Raw genomic sequence first — 16,686 nt, forward strand, 5'->3', positions numbered from 1 at the left:
AGTACCAATGCACAACTCACCATTCTCCAAAAAAATGACTTTGAGTGTGGGAGGATTGGGGTGCAGAGTGCGCCTGAGAGACTGGTGCGGATCACTCCATATTCTCACTGTTATGACACTTCGAATTATTGTGGAGAAATTCCACCCATGATTTCAAAAAGATAAAACAATTTACAACATCTAGCTTTACTCTAGCATTCAGGGTAAACCTGAAGTACATGTGAATTTACAGGCAAACTGAGAGTGAACCCACCACACTGCATAATAAATGCCAAATGCCAAATGCTACAAAATAGATCCCACAGATTTCTCAACAACCTATTCAGGCATCCATAACATTGAGTCAACCAATCTCCCTGATATTTCATCTTTCTATGTTTCCAATCTTCAAAGAGCTTGTCTTGGAATTTTCTCCAAAAATCTCCAACTTGCAGGGTTTTAATCTCTTCTTTCGGAACCTGTTATCCTGCATTCTCTCGTACATTTAATTCTACAATGTTCAGGAATTCTCTTGCGCCTTCCTGGTGGCTCTGACATCCATCATTATGAAGTGCTTCGGAAGGTTGGTCATGGTCCGCATCAACTCCGGTCTCCCAGAGAATTTGGCACTCAGGCAATTCTCCATTCACTGCAACAGGACCAGAGAATCCCAACCGCGGCTGAGGTCAGAGAATTTGGCCTTTTGTCTCCACAAGCTCTGAGCAGTGGTCACTCTTACCAATATTAACAAGTTAACTAAGAAAGTGAGTTAAAGCAAGTTTGTCTCTTGAGATGGTTCTCTCACACTTGCCACACACTCAGTCTTGTCAGGTATATCATTTAGGATACAATCAGTGATGGTAGTACTGAGCCACTCTAGCTATGGACATCGAAGTCCCCAATCCAGACTACATTCTGTGCTTACTCAAAATGTTGTTCAACATGGAGGAGTCCTGATTGATTAGCTGAGGAAGGCAGTGGTTAGCAAGAGGTTTCCTTGCACATGTTTGACTTTGATGCTGAGACTTTGGGGTCAATGTTGGGTACTTCCAGAGCCACTCCCTCCCAACTGTATTGATGTAGCCAGGAATAGTGATGGAGGATTGGAAGACATTTGTTGTAGTGTATGATTCACGGACTATGACTATGTCAGTCTGTTGCCTACTAGTCTTGTGCCAACTCTCCGAATTTTGGCACACGTCCCTGGATTCGAGTGAAGAGAACTTTGGGTTGACTGGGCAGAATGTACTTGTCATTTCTGGTGTTTGTGGTGATGTCAGATGTCCATTACCTGTTTTTCTTCTTTGATTTTTTTTCTTTGCTCGGCCATTTCAGAGGGAAGTTGAGAGCCATCTGCATTGTTATGAGTCTGGAGTCACATGTAGACCAGACTCTGTATAGACAACAGACTTCCTTCCCTAAAGGGCATCAGTGAACCAGATGGGGCTTTTTTTGTGAAAATCCATGTATGTAGACAAATTTCTGTCTACATACATTTGGTCTACAGGCGTTTGGTGATGAGGTAAATTGGGACTACAGTCACCAGCTCCTGGAATCAAAGGGGGAAACGTTTGCATGTTATAAACAAAATCTCTGCAGCAACAGTAAATTTTTTTTTAAAAGCTGCTTTTTGAGAAAATCCATCCTTTTGATCCGGAAACTGAACACTGGGCTCAATATATTGAAAGACACTGCTATTTCTCACCGCTAATGAAATTACAGGAGAAGTAAAAAGTCATTTTGCTTATGATATGTGGACTTCAGACTTGTAGACCGGAACCCTACCACCTCGCCTGCTCCGATTCCGTGGCAGGCGAGGGTGCGACAATGGAAATCTCCATTGACCTCGGGTGGGAATTTCCGGTCTTGCCCGAGTGGGGCCGTAAAATCCTACCTGAAATCTTAGAAATTTAATATCCTCGGGAACTCTGGATACTCAGTCTTTTGACCACCTTGTAGCTTTGTTTAATGATCACACGGATTTGTGAAAGGTAAGTCTTGCCTCACGAATTTGATTGAATTCTTTGAGGAGGTAACTAAGTGTGTCGATGAAGGTAGAGCAGTTGATGTCGTATACATGGATTTTAGTAAGGCCTTTGATAAGGTTCCCCATGGTCGGCTCATGAAGAAAGTAAGGAGGTGTGGGATAGAGGGAAATTTGGCCGTTTGGATAAGTAATTGGCTACCTCATGGAAGACAGAGGGTGGTGGTGGATGGAAAATTTTCAGACTGGAGACCCGTTACCAGCGGTGTACCACAGGGATCAGTGCTGGGTCCTCTGCTATTTGTGATTTTTATCATTGACTTAGAGGAGGGGGCTGAAGGGTGGGTCAGTAAATTTGCTGATGACACCAAGATTGGTGGAGTAGTGGATGAGGTGGAGGGCTGTTGTAGGCTGCAAAGAGACATTGATAGGATGCAGAGCTGGGCCGAAAAATGGCAGACGGAGTTTAACCCTGATAAGTGCGAGGTGATTCATTTTGGTGGGACAAATTTGAATGCGGGTTACAGGGTCAACGGCAGGGTTCTGAGGAATGTGGAGGAACCGAGAGATCTTGGGGTTCATATCCACAGATCTCTGAAGGTTGCCACTCAAGTGGAAAGAGCCGTGAAGAAGGCCTATAGTGTGTTAGCGCTTATTAACAGGGGGTTTGAGTTTAAGAGCCGTGGGGTTATGCTGCAACTGTACAGGACCTTGGTGAGACCACATTTGGAATATTGTGTGCAGTTCTGGTCACCTCACTATAAGAAGGATGTGGAAGCATTGGAGAGAGTGCAGAGGAGATTTACCAGGATGCTGCCTGGTTTGGAGGGTAGGTCTTATGAGGAAAGGTTGAGGGAACTAGGGCTTTTCTCTTTAGAGCGGAGGAGGATGAGAGGCGACTTAATAGAGGTTTATAAGATGATGAGGGGGATAGATAGAGTGGACGTTCAGAGACTATTTCCTCGGGTGGATGTAGCTGTTACTCGGGGGCATAACTATAAGGTTCATGGTGGGGGATATAGGGGGGATGTCCGAGGTAGGTTCTTTACTCAGAGAGTGGTTGGGGTGTGGAATGGACTGCCTGCAGTGACAGTGGAGTCGGACACTTTAGGAACTTTCAAGCGGTTATTAGATAGGCACATGGAGCACACCAGAATGATAGGGAGTGGGATAGCTTGATCTTGGTTTTGGACAAAGCTCGGCACAACATCGAGGGCCAAAGGGCCTGTCTTGTGCTGTACTGTTCTATGTTCTATCATTATAAGCCTCAACGAATTGGCCATCATGCAGCGTTTTAAGTTTAACTCTGCTATAAGTGACCCAGGGGAGTCAGTTGCAAAATGTATAGCAAGACTAAGAAAAGTATCTGAGTCATGAGAATTTGGACTTGGCTAGGTGACATGCTGCGAGACAGATTAGTTTGCGGCACAAATTACTTAAACATAGAAAATACTCCCAAATTGAGAAAAAGTTTTTTTAAAATTCCACCAGTATGTTTATGGGTGTCAATTCATGATCATCACTGATCACAAACCACTATTAGGATTATTTCACAAAGTCAAGCCAATTCTCACTAATGTATCAGCCAGAGTCCAACAGTGGGCTTTACTTCTAGCAGCATACAATTACATGCTCCAACATAAACAAGGTACCAAGCTAACAAACACAGATGCCCTGAGTTGCCTTCCACTTCTTTGAACAATATCATCACCAACAGTACCACTAGAAATGCAGTTAGCCCTCAAACTCTTGGAAACGCTGCCGATGTCATCAATACAAACACGGAATTGAACTCCAAGTGACCCAGTCCTGTCCAGAGTAAAGCGGATGGTTTTCCATTGCTGGCACTTCGACATGTCAGACCAATTCAAACCTTTCTAGCTCCGCAAAGATGGACTGAGCTGTGAGGAATATTAGAGCTAAGGTTCAGAATAGTGGTTCCTGGCCCAGCAAGAGGAATGTTATTGCAGGAATTACAAAATACTCACCCAGATCAGATTAAAATAAAGATGCTCGCAACAAGTTACATTTGGTGGCCAAGCATTGATATGGATATTGAAAATCTAGTAAAACATTGTGATCAATGCCAATCACGATAAACACTCTTTATTAGTCAGGAAATTCTATTGGGAAAATTGCTGGGATTAAAACCTGATAAGTCCCCAGGGACCTGATGCTTTGCATCCCAGAGTATTTAAAGAAGTGGCCCTAGAAATAGTGGACGCATTGATGATCATTTTCCAGCATTCTATAGACTCTGGAAGAATTCCAATGGATTGGAGGGTAGCTAATGTAACCCCACCTTTTAAAAAAGGAGGGAGAGAAAACTGGGAATTATTGACCAGTTAGCCTGACACCGGTGATGGGGAAAATGCTGGAGTCAATTATTAAGGATGCAATAACTGAGCATTTGGAAAGTGGTGACAGGATAGGTCCAAGTCAGCATGGCTTCACTAAAGGGAAATTGTGATTGACAAATCTTCTGGAATTTTTTGAGGATGTGAACGGTCGAATGGACAAGGGTGAGTCAGTGGATGTTGTGTATCTGGACTTTCAAAAGGCTTTTGACAAGGCCCCACACAAGAGATTAGTGAGCAAAATTACAGCTCGTGGTATGAGGAGTAATGTATTGACATGGATAGAGAACTGGTTGACAGACAGGAAGCAGAGAGTAGGAATAAACGGGTCCTTTTCAGAGTGATAAGTAGTGACTAGTGGGATACTGCAGAGTTCGGTGCTGGGACCCCAGCTGTTCACAATATACATTAATGATTTGTACGAAGGAATATCTCCAAATTTGCAGACGACACTAAACTGGGTGGCAGTGAGGAGGATGCTAAGAGGCTGCAGGGTTACCTACCAGGTAATTGTAGACCCCCACAATTATTACAACAAAGAATTGTGTTTGTAGAGGAACTGTGAACTGAATCTCCAGCACAATTCTGAATGAACTGTGTTACTGGCAGACTGACTGAAACATGCTGTTTGATTTGATTTGATTTATTATTGTCACATGTATTAGTATACAGTGAAAAGTATTGTTTCTTGCGCACTATACAAAGCATACCGTTCATAGTGAAGGAAAGGAGAAGGTGCAAAATGTAATGTTGCAGTAGTAGCTAGGATGTCGAGAAAGATCAACTAAATGCAAGTTAGGTCCATTCAAAAGTCTGATGGCAGCAGATAAGAAGCAGTTCTTGAGTGGGTTGGTACGTGTCCTTAGATTTTTGTATCTTCTTCCTGATGGAAGAAGGTGGAAGAGAGTATGTCCAGGATGCATGGGGTCCTTGATTATACTGGCTGCTTTTTCGAGGCAGTGGGAAGTGTAAACAGAGTCCAATGGATGGGAGGCTGGTTTGAGTGCTGGACTGGGCTTCATTCATGATCCTCTGTAGTTTCTTGCAGTCTTGGACAGAGCAAGAGCCATACCAAGCTGTGATATAATCAGAAAGAATGCTTTCTGTGGTGCATCTGTAAAAGTTGGTGAGAGTCGTAGCGGACATGCCAAATTTCCTTAGCCTTCAGAGAAAGTAGAGGTGCTGGTGGACTTTCTTAACTATAGCATCGGCATGGGGGGACCAGGACAGGGTATTGGTGATCTCATTGAGTCATAGAATCTTACAGTGCAGAAGGAGGCCATTCAACCCATTGAGTCTGCACTGACCACAATCCCACCCAGACCCTATCCCAACAACCCCTTGCATTTACCCTAGCTAGTCCCCCTGATACTAAGGGGCAATTTAGCATGGCCAATCCATCTAACCCTCACATCTTTGGACTGTGAGAGGAAAACGGAGCACCCGGAGGAAACCGACACAGGGAGAACATGCAAACTCCACACAGACAGTGACCCAAGCCAAGAATCAAACCCAGATCTCTGGCGCTGTGAGGCAGCAGTGCTAACCACTGTGCCACATAAAAATTTGAAGCTCTCGACGATTTCCATTTCGACCCTATTGCTGTAAACAGGGGCATGTCCTCCACTATGCTTCTTGAAGTCGATGACTATCTCCTTTGTTTTGTTGACATTGAGGAAGAGATTATTGTCGTCACACCAGTTCACCAGAGGTCTCTATCTCTGCAAAATCTGCAGGAAGATTAACTCAGGCATGTGGAATCACCTAAGTCCTCAAGCATTCAAATTTACTCTTTACAAACCCATTGTTTAGTCCCCAAGTTTTAACTAGTTAATTTTTCATCTTTAAATAATTTTCTGTTCCATGTCTTTTCCACACTTGCATTTTGACAAAACATTTATCATGATCAAATTATACCATTCCAACAGAAAACAATGGTGGGAGAGTTGGCTTTGAATATTGTTATCCAACTAAGATTAAATGTCAGTCTCAAAAATCAAGGTATCTTCTCTCACTGTTGCTGCAAGGGATCAAAACTGAGGAGAGCTTGATCATTCTCTAGCTATTTTGCCTCTCAGTTACAATAAGGAAAGGATGAACAAGGAAGAAAAGAAAGAATTTGTGTTGATATATCATCTTCTTCTGCTTTAAGGTGCCTGATGCTAAAGTCATATCTCTAATGTGTAGTCCTCATGGACAAAGAGAAAATGCAATTCACACACAACATGCCACAAATAGCCACAATATAAATGATCTGCTTTGAGTTTTGCTTCAGGGATAAAGAACTCCTGTTTACTTGGTTCACAAGATGTTTCACTGAAGTTATGAATAAGTTAAAATTGTGGAATAGAATAAGGGGATCTTTGACTATATGACCAAACTGACTTGAGTGCTTGAGAGAACACTGAATGCTAAAGATTCCTCTACCAAAGATTTTACTCAGAAATACGGCATAATTCCTATCACTCAGCCATCCCCTTTTTGAGGAGCTATTACCTTCTCCGAGCAACTATTTGTTGAAACAAATTGTAATTATGTTCTTTCTAGCTAGGTGAGCTCTGGTAACATATTAAATCTGTTCTCCTCTACTCTGCACCATCGTGTCACATATTTATTCCATCTTTAAAAGTACTGCTAAAAGCATAAGATTTTGTTTGTTCCATAATTCAGGCAACTGTAAAACCCAGTGGTTTGATCGCGATGACCCATCCGTAAATGGTGATTATGAAGACCTTGCGAGTCTACGAAAAGAATATCCGGATCAGATCTGTAACAACCCGACTGCCTGTGAAGTGGCGACAACATCAGGAGTTCCTGTCTCAGACACTGGAGACAACATCCCAGAGTAAATAATGATTCCTCTCAGCTTATTTTGGTGATGTTAGTTCATTTCAAAGAGTTGTTTACCCGTCCCATTAACACACTCCCCTATTTTGTATTGAACAGCTGCAGTGTATCTTTTGGGTTTGCCTGTGTGAATGCACAGCAAACAGATGGGAGCTGTGAAGATTACAGAATACGATTTATCTGCCCTGAATCTTTTTGTAAGTATTGGACACTTATGCAAATTAATTTATTGACTGCGAACTTCCAATTTGAAAGATTGGTTTCACATTCATAGCTAGAGTGTTGCGATAGGTTTAAAGGGCTGTACGTCTCAAGGCCTACTCAGGATGGGTAATAAATGCTGGTCTAGCCAGCAACGCCCACCTTCTGTAAATGCATTTAAAAATGATTATTCCAGTATCAGGGTAGAATTTACACTATTGGTGCACAAGGACTTTTGATTAGTAACAGTGCACTGGGACATCGAGTAACTATATTACACCCAGTTCGAAGAGATTTACTACTGTAACTGGCAAATGCCAAATTTGGGACAGAGAACAGACAGACTTCGAGCTCCTCTGCAATGCAAGCTGCAGCTTATTATATATTTAAATGGCTGCATGGTTGCTTTAAAAGTGAAATAACTCCTCAGAGGCCGATGTCCCTTCACCAGATTCCCTTTATCTACAAACTCTATTCCACTCTTAGAGTGCTTCAGGTACACAGTCAGAATCTGTAGTGCCAGAAGACCTGACATTCACATATTTATAGACAGTGAGGCTCCCTGATTGGGCAGGCAATTATGACCAATCTTCTTGGCCAACCAAATAAATTAAATCAAATTAACAAGGGGATAAATTATAAGGGGCAGCTCCCAAAAAGGAGGAGAACCGCCCGAAACAAAGGACAAAGTGGAAAGGAAACTTAAAACATCAAATCAAAATGTGATTAAAGGGGTCAATAATGCACCCCAGTCCCTGCGGTGCCCAGCGGGCATGGAAGGCATCAACGGTACCCTTGGATTCTGCATGCTGCCTCTCCAGGGACACCCGATCGTGAATATAGCCGCAGTGGAGGGGCAGACAGTCGGGTCAGACGACTCCCTCAGCTGCCCGTTGCCAAACACGCAATTGTGACCTCAGTCAGGGAATTCGTACTCGAAGAGGCCAACCTCTATTGCCTCATTGAAGTTAGTACACCCCTCCTCCCCAAGTCTGAGAAATCTCGGCAGTTCATGTGTCTCATGTGCCTCTTGAGATGGGTACAGATTAAAGTAAAAGTAAAGTTTGTTAGTCACAAGTAGGCTTACATTAACACTGCAATGAAGTTACTGTGAAAATCCCATCGTTGCCACGCTCCGGCACCTGTTCGGGTACACTGAGGGGGGATTTAGCATGGCCAATGCACCTAACCAGCACATCTTTCGGACTGTGGGAGGAAACCAGAGCACCTGGAGGAAACCCACGCAGACATGGGGAGAACGTACAGACTCTGCACAAACAGTGACCCAAGCCGGGCATCGAATTTGGGTCCCTGACGCTATGAGGTTGCAGTGCTAACTACTGTGCCACCTTGCTGCCCTCCAACTTGGCTTCCGACGTGGGAGGAGTGTATCTAACAGGCAAGCGCTGGAGTTCTAATTCACCCCCTTCCTCAGGTGGCAGAAGAGTAGCCGTTGCTTCATTGCAATGTTCATTTTGGACTTCGAGGTCCTAACTATGGGCAATGGAGAGGTGAGGCTGACCGGTCTGGGAGGACTGTCCTCAGTTCTGAGTTTGCTGAGCATAGTTGGCTGTAGGACAAATTGTGATTTCGAGGCCCATACGTGGTTCAGATGTTTTTTCAGGATGGCCTCACCCATGCGTATTCTGTAGGATACAGGCCCGTCATAGACACAACCCTTCCAGGAACCATGTGGGACCATTTGCGTAATTCTTTACCCAAACTTTCTCAGCAGCCTCCAAATGAATCTCCCGGCTGCTATTGTCGTGACCTCTGTGCTGGGCTTCTTGTTGCTTTTCCACCTTCCTGTCCAGGGTTTAGGAATAGCAAACTTAATCTGGTGCGGAGTCATCTGCTCTTGAGCAATTCTGCGGGTGCTATTCTCGTGGTGAGGTGGGGGGGGGCGGGGGGGGGGGGGGGGGGGGGGGGGGTGGTTTCTATAATCAAATAACCAGCAGAGAGTTTGGTGTCCATTGATGCCCTGGCTATTTAAAGTCTGAACCGCTCTCTCCACAAGGGCGTTCGATGACGGATGGTATGGTGACATCCTGATATAGAACCGTAGAAAATTACAGCTCAGAAACAGGCCTTTTGGCCCTTCTTGTCTGTGCCGAACCATTTTATGCCTAGTCCCACTGACCTGCACTTGGACCATATCCCTCCACACCCCATTCGACTTCATGAACCGGGTGAACTCCTGGCTAGCGGAAGTCGGTCCATTGTGAGAGACTAGCATGTCCGGGATCCTATGTCTCACAAATGAGGTGCGAATTTTCTCAACCGTTATTGTTGTGGTCGCCGAGTGCACCCTATGTACGTCCATCCACTTTGGAGTGGGCGCCCACTATGACCAAGAACATCAAAACCATGAATGGGCCTGCATAATCCACGTGCAGCCAACTCCATGGTCTACCTGGCCATTCCTATGGGTGTAGGGGAGCTGCCTGTGCAACTTTTGTTCTCGCTGGCAGTCCTGGCACCGACCAATGTACCTGGTTTCTCACCTCTCCCAGACGTAACGGCCCTGTTTTGCCGGAGAAATCGGCTTTGCGCCCTTTTGGCACAAGGTCAATTTCAATATTTGCCTGTCATTAGTGAGTCCCAGACACTATCGTCCGGGCTCACGTACACTCACCTGCTCGCCGGTTAAGGTTCTCACCGGCGAGAATCACAGCAGCTCTCCATCAGTGGAGAGCAGACGTGATGGTCTCACCAGGGGATCAGAGGCCATTGAAGTCACCGGGTGTTCGGGGGCATGGCTGAACAGTGCCCATGGAGCAGTGCAAACCTGGCAGAGCATCTCGCACCCTGGCATTGCTCATCAGGCACCGTAACTGTGCCAGAGGCAGTGCCATGGGCATGGGGCTGAGTGAGGGGTGGATCCTGAATGGGGGTGGGGCTATGACTCAGGGGGTGACTTTGCAGGGATGGTGATCGCAGAGGTGGTGTTCAGGGGAAAGGGGGGAACGCTGCAAGGGTGGTGTTCATGGGGGAAGGGGGGAACGCTGCAGGGGTGGTGATCAGGGAAGGGGAGGAAGTCTGCACAGAGGGTTGATCGGGAATGGAAGGTGGGAATCTGCAGACAGAAGTGATCGGTGGGGGGGAAGGGGAACTCTGCAGACGGAGGGGTGGGGGGGGGGGTGGGGGCCGTGATTGACGGGGGGGGGACGGGGCGGAGATGTCCGTGGGGTAGGTCGGGGGAGGGGTGTAGACCGACACAGGGGGTGGTGATGACCATGGGGTGGGTGGAGGGGTAGGTGCAGTAGAAATCCCCCAGTACACTGAGACATCGGGAACCCTGTGCAATTATCTTAGGCTCTGAAAGCCCCTTCCCCCTGCTGGCGAGAATCGCACCCGGATGTTTTTTTTGCACTGAGTACAGTAAGATCGTGACTCGCATCTTGCCAAAAGAAACTGGTGCAATTCCCTCCCATCTTCTCGCTTGTTCTGCACTTCAAATTTTTTCCTGTCATGGAGGACATGCCCCTGTCTACATCAATGGGGACGAAGTAGAAATGGTCAATAGCTTCAAGTTTTTAGTTGTCCAGATCACCAACAACCTGTCCTGGTCCCCCATGCCGACACTATAATTAAGAAAGCCCACCAATGCCTCTACTTTCTCAGAAGACTAAGGAAATTTGGTACGTCTACAATGACTCTCAGCAACTTTTACAGATGCCTCATAGAAAGCATTCTTTCTGGCTGTATCGCAGCATGGTATGGCTCTTGCTCTATCCAAGACCGCAAGAAATTACAAAGGGTCATGAATGAAGCCCAGTTCATCACGCAAACCAGCCTCCCATCCATTGATACTGTCTACATTTCCCACTACCTCGGAAAAGCAGCGAGCATAATTAAGGACCCCACACACCCCGACATTCTCTCTTCTACATTCTTCCATTGGGAAAAAGATACAAAAGTCTGAGAACATGTACCAACTGACTCAAGAACAGCTTCTTCCCTGCTGCCATCAGACTTTTGAATGGACCTACCTCGCATTAAGTTGATCTTTCTCTATACCCTAGCTATGACTGTTACACTACATTCTGCACTCTCTCCTTTCCTTCTCTATGTACATAATGCTTTGTCTGTATAGTGCGCAAGAAACAATACTTTTCACTGTGTACTAACGTGACAATAATAAATCAAATCAAATCAAAAGGAAGTACCAACTTCTTTCCTCCCTAATGTTGTGAATGCTACTACAGAAGACTTAGTTGAATCTGAGTTCCTTATAATTGTGTCTTTGCTACTATGCCACGTGAGAATGATGCAGAATTGATTCCAAGAGAAGAAGTGTCTACTGAAGTTCCAAACCATACTTCTAGGGTTGTGGACAGCCAAATTCCAGAATGTCATGTACAACCAAAGAGGAATAGACCTCCTCCTGATCGACTTTCGTACAATCATTCATGGTGCATAGTACGTGTCCAAAGTACTATTGATACTGTGTATAACACAGCAGTAATTTTGTCATGACGATAGAAGTAAAGAGGAATGGTTGTTATATATTTAAGTCATTGCATGATTGTTTTAAGGGCCAGTCACATCATTTGATGGTCATGTCATTGGGGCATTTCCCAGGCTCCTGCCTTAGTTTCATTTTCTACTCTGTACAGGCAACAGCTCCTGCAATAAACCTTGTTGTTGTTGTTTTGAATCTACATGTGCCAACCCATCTTTTCTTTTTATGTAAAACCCACAACCCCCAACATCATGAGGGCATTACACAGCTGACTTGAGTGTTTCTGATTGTAACCTTGGATGTGAAGACTGAATCATTCCATTCCCAAAACAATATTAAATTCCACTCACGGATAAACATGTAATTCTTTCACAGGGAACAAGATGAATCTCTGATGCTAGATCTTTCATTCTACTTAGGTTCTCTTAGCAACCACAGACTGAAATTAATTATTATGCTATGTAATTCAATTTCACTTTGGTCATCAACGGAAAGAGTTCAATTATTGATACTTCTCTTTCTAGTTCTTCATCCATTAAATTGAAACGTTTAATTCCTTCTTAGCAATGTCCCTCACAGTGAGATTTTTGTTTGTTCCATAATTCAGGCAACTGCAAAACTGAGTGGTTTGACCGCGATAACCCATCAGGGAATGGGGATTATGAAGATCTTGTGAATCTCCGGAATGAATATCCCGATCAAATCTGCCATAACCCGACAGCCTGTGAAGTGGAGACAACATCAGGAGTTCCAGCGTCAAGCTCTGGAGACAACATCCCTGAGTGAGTAATGATTCCTGCCATCCTATGTTGATAGTGGCATGTTATTTCATATAGTATGGATCATTTATGCAACTATATCAGTACAGTTTCCCATTCTGAATTAAACAGGTGCAACATTTTGACTGGATTTGCTTGTGTGAATAAAGAGCAAGCTGGTGAGAGCTGTGCTGATTATAGAATCCGATTTACCTGCCCTGAATCTTTTTGTAAGTATTGGTCATTTGTAAACGTTGATCTATTAAGTGCAGCTTCCAATTTGAAAGAATAATGTTGAGGTTTTGTGTATATTTAAATAAGAAGATAATTTCCACCTCTTGGTAGATTAAAGTTTGCTGATGATACAAAGTTTGCTGATGATACAAAGATTGGAGGTGTGGAAGGTTTTCAAAGCTTGCAGAGGGATTTGGACCAACTAGAAAAATGGGCTGAAAAATGGCAAATGGAATTTAATGCAGACAAGTGTGAGATATTGCACATTGGAAGGACAAACCAAAGTAGAACGTACAGGGTAAATGGTAGGACTCTGAAGAGTGCAGTTGAACAGAGGGATCTGGGAATACAGGTACAGAATTCCCTAAAAGTGACGTCACAGGTGGATAGGGTCGTAAGGAGTGCCTTTGGTACATTGGCCTTTATAAATCGGAGTATCGAGTATAAACGTTGGAGTGTTATGGTAAGGTTATATAAGGCATTGGTGAGGCTGAATTTGGAGTATTGTGGACAGTTTTGGTCACCTAGTTACAGGAAGGATGTAAATAAGGTTGAAAGAGTGCAGAGAAGGTTCACAAGGATGTTGCCGGGACTTGAGAAGCTGAGTTACAGAGAGAGATTGAATAGGTTGGGACTTTATTCCCTGGAGCGTAGAAGAATGAGGGGAGATTTGATAGAGGTGTATAAGATTTTGATGGGTATAGATAGAGTGAATGCAAGCAGGTTTTTTCCGCTGAGGCTAGGGGAGAAAAAAACCAGAGGGCATGGGTTAAGGGTGAAAGGAGAAAAGTTTAAAGGGAATATTAGGGGGGGCTTTTTCACGCAGAGAGTGGTGGGAGTGTGGAATGAGCTGCCGGATAAAGTGGTAAATGCGGGGTCACTTTTAACATTTAAGAAAAACTTGGACGGGTTCATGGATGAGAGGGGTGTGGAGGGATATGGTCCAAGTGCAGGTCAGTGGGACTAGGCAAAAAATGGTTCGGCACAGACAAGAAGGGCCAAAAGGCCTGTTTCTGAGCTGTAATTTTCTATGGTTCTATGGTTCTAAATGGCATTGGTGAAATAATAAACATTGAGGACCTTATTCTAGAAAAACTGCACATAGAATCAGAGAATCCCTACAACGCAGAAGGAGGCCATTCAGCCTATTGAGTCTGCAACAGCTCACCAATAGAGCATCTTACCCAGGCTCTATCCTGGAACCCCACATATTTACCTCGCTAATCCCCTTAATCTATGCATCTTGGGACACTCAGGGGCAATTTAGCATAGCCAATCCACCTAGCCTGCATGCCTTTGGACTTTGGGAAGAAACCGGAACACCCGGAGGAAACCCACACAGACACGGGGAGAATGTGCAAACTCCACACAGACAGTGACCCATGGCCGGAGTTGAACCTGGGTCCCTGGTGCTGTGAGGCAGCAGTGCTAACCACCGTACCGCCCCATGAACATTTTAATTGAACCGTCACATTCATAGGTGTTATGCAATTAAAGATGGTCAACAAATGATACCCACAGCGATACTCAAATTCCATGAATGAACAATAAAAGTACACAAAGTCCCCAATAATCAGAGATTCTAATCACAGTTACGTTTCTGCAAGAGACCTGAGTTCAATCAAAGCATCACTCCTCAGGAATGAAAAGAGACTCTCCCATTGTATCATTAGGACCTAAATGAGTTTCCACAAAACAATCTGTTAAAGTCATGTTCAAAGATCAGTTTTCGACCCATTTTCTGCTGAAGCAACTGTGTTGTGAATTTCATTATTTCCAACCATTTGGAACCCGCAAATACCTTGAGTAAATTTGAAAATACTCATTGCAAGCCCACTGTCCCAGTTTTATCTGGGTTTGTGTTATTGAAGATGTACCATCTTTCTTATCTGTAAATAAGGATCCATTTATCAATTCTTTACAGTTATATTTCTGTCAAAACATTTATACTTATCAATATATTGTGTCACTCTGGGACAAATAGATTGCAGCTTGATTTTGAACATTGCCATCAGCCAGGATTGGGTGCCACTCTAAAGAGCCAGAGTAAATGAACATCTTATAAGACCATTAGACCATAAGAGATAGGAGCAGAATTAGGGCATCCGGCCTATCGAGTCTGCTCTGCCATTTGATCATGATTGATATTTTCTCAACCCCCATTCTCTCGCCTTTTCCCTTTACCAATCAAGAACCTATCTATCTCTGTCTTAAATACATTCAATGATCCGGCCTCCACAGCCTTTTGTGGAAATAAATTCCACAGATTCACTACCCTTTGCCGGAAGAAATTCCTCCTCGGTTCTAAGGGGCTGTGCCCCTAGATCCTTGTCTCTCCTACATCTTCTCCACGTCCACTCTATCCAGGCCTTTCATTGTTCTGTAAGTTTCAATGAGATCCCCCCTCATCCTTCTAAACCCCATCGAGTATAGATCCAGAATTCTCAGATGCTCCTCATATGGCAAGCTTTTCATTCCTGGATCATTCTCGTGAACCTCGTCTGGACCCTGTCAAAGGCCAGCATATTCTTCCTCAGATACAGGGCTCAAAATTGCTCACTGGTGACTGTGCTAAAATCTCCCAGAATTCCTCTGTGATATCTCCCTGCTGCCTTCTGATTCGCTGTTAAGGAAGAATGAGGAGGAGGAACTTCTTCCGCCAGAGAATGGTGAATCTATGGAATTCATTGCCACAGAAGGCTGTGGAAGCCAGGTCATTGGGTGTATTTAAGACAGAGATAGATTCTTGACTGTTAAGGGGATCAAAGGTTATAAGGAAGAGGCGGGGAGAATGAGATTGAGAAACTTATCAGCCAATATCAAATGGCGAAGCAGACTCGATGGGCCGAATGGCCTAATTCTGCTCCTATATCTATGGTCTTATGAAAAGGTGTAAATGAGAAAATGGAATAATCAGCAACATCCAAAAACAAAACACAAACAGGAATGGCCAGTAGCGGAATGTTCTGATCCCGCTGCTTTCAATGGGATTTCCCATTGAATCCATCCCACACCACTGGGCAACCCACAGCAGATGTTCCAATGACACCTGCATGAACAGCCGGAAGACCTCACCCCATATCTACAGACTGAACTGAGGCGTTCTGCACAAGAGCCACTTAATCACGTTCGGTCTTCCTAATGTGAAGGAGACTCCGCAGTGAGCAGCGAAAGATGATGGGCACAATTCACTTGTCTGCACTCTAAGTGCTTCCACCAGCAGAAAAACCCAAAATGTTTCCCATGACTGTTAGCAGCGCCTGTCAGGTAGGATTCTCCCAACTTTATCATTTAAATTTATGCACCCTGGAAATAAAACCAGCCAGCCCAACATTACAGACCCATCTCTGTGCTGCTGGACAAGCACCTTCCCCTCCACAACAGACATGGCCAGCCCCACTGGCAAGGGGAGCCCCCCTAACCACTCAGCACAGAGGGTCATTCTCCCCCTGACTACTGAAAGAACAGTGATCCTCCTCACCCCCACCACCGCCCACACACCCACACACACACCACGTAGACCCAACCCACCCCTCCACCAGGCTGAAACCTTTACACCCTCGCCACAAGAGAGACACTACCAGATGAAGTACCGTCATGACCCCAATGCTAACCTTGCATTGCCCCCTGCCATCCTGGCAGTGACACCCCGACCTGATGCCTTGTACTCTGAGGGAGGGCAGGGAAGTAATTGGTGCCCCTTTGCTATTGCCAGGATGCAGCAGGAGATTCCCCCAAGGTTGGGTGGACTCGGTCTGCGGATAAAGAACTGACCTTGGATTCTACCCCAGGATGGGGGTCTCGTGGCTGCACCTGTCCTTGTTGCCCTGGGAAAGGTGTTGTTCAGTTTCAGGCTGGTGA

General features: G+C 44.8%; 1 protein-coding gene across 8 annotated transcripts in view; it reads left to right on the forward strand.

The window, feature by feature from the left end:
* LOC144510017 (uncharacterized) overlaps positions 1-16,686 on the forward strand; it is a 275,355-nt gene that overhangs the window by 75,735 nt on the left and 182,934 nt on the right. For 4 of the 8 annotated variants that reach the window (XM_078239203.1, XM_078239202.1, XM_078239206.1 and 1 more), the window contains exons 14-17: positions 6,991-7,165; positions 7,267-7,364; positions 12,441-12,615; positions 12,724-12,821. In XM_078239203.1, coding sequence (XP_078095329.1) covers positions 6,991-7,165; positions 7,267-7,364; positions 12,441-12,615; positions 12,724-12,821 — 546 coding nt within the window. The remainder of the gene's footprint in view (positions 1-6,990; positions 7,166-7,266; positions 7,365-12,440; positions 12,616-12,723; positions 12,822-16,686) is intronic. The other 4 variants (XM_078239207.1, XM_078239209.1, XM_078239205.1 and 1 more) reach the window with 4 other exon arrangements.

This window comes from Mustelus asterias, chromosome 22, assembly GCF_964213995.1.
Source record: "Mustelus asterias chromosome 22, sMusAst1.hap1.1, whole genome shotgun sequence".
Classification (NCBI taxonomy): domain Eukaryota; kingdom Metazoa; phylum Chordata; class Chondrichthyes; order Carcharhiniformes; family Triakidae; genus Mustelus; species Mustelus asterias.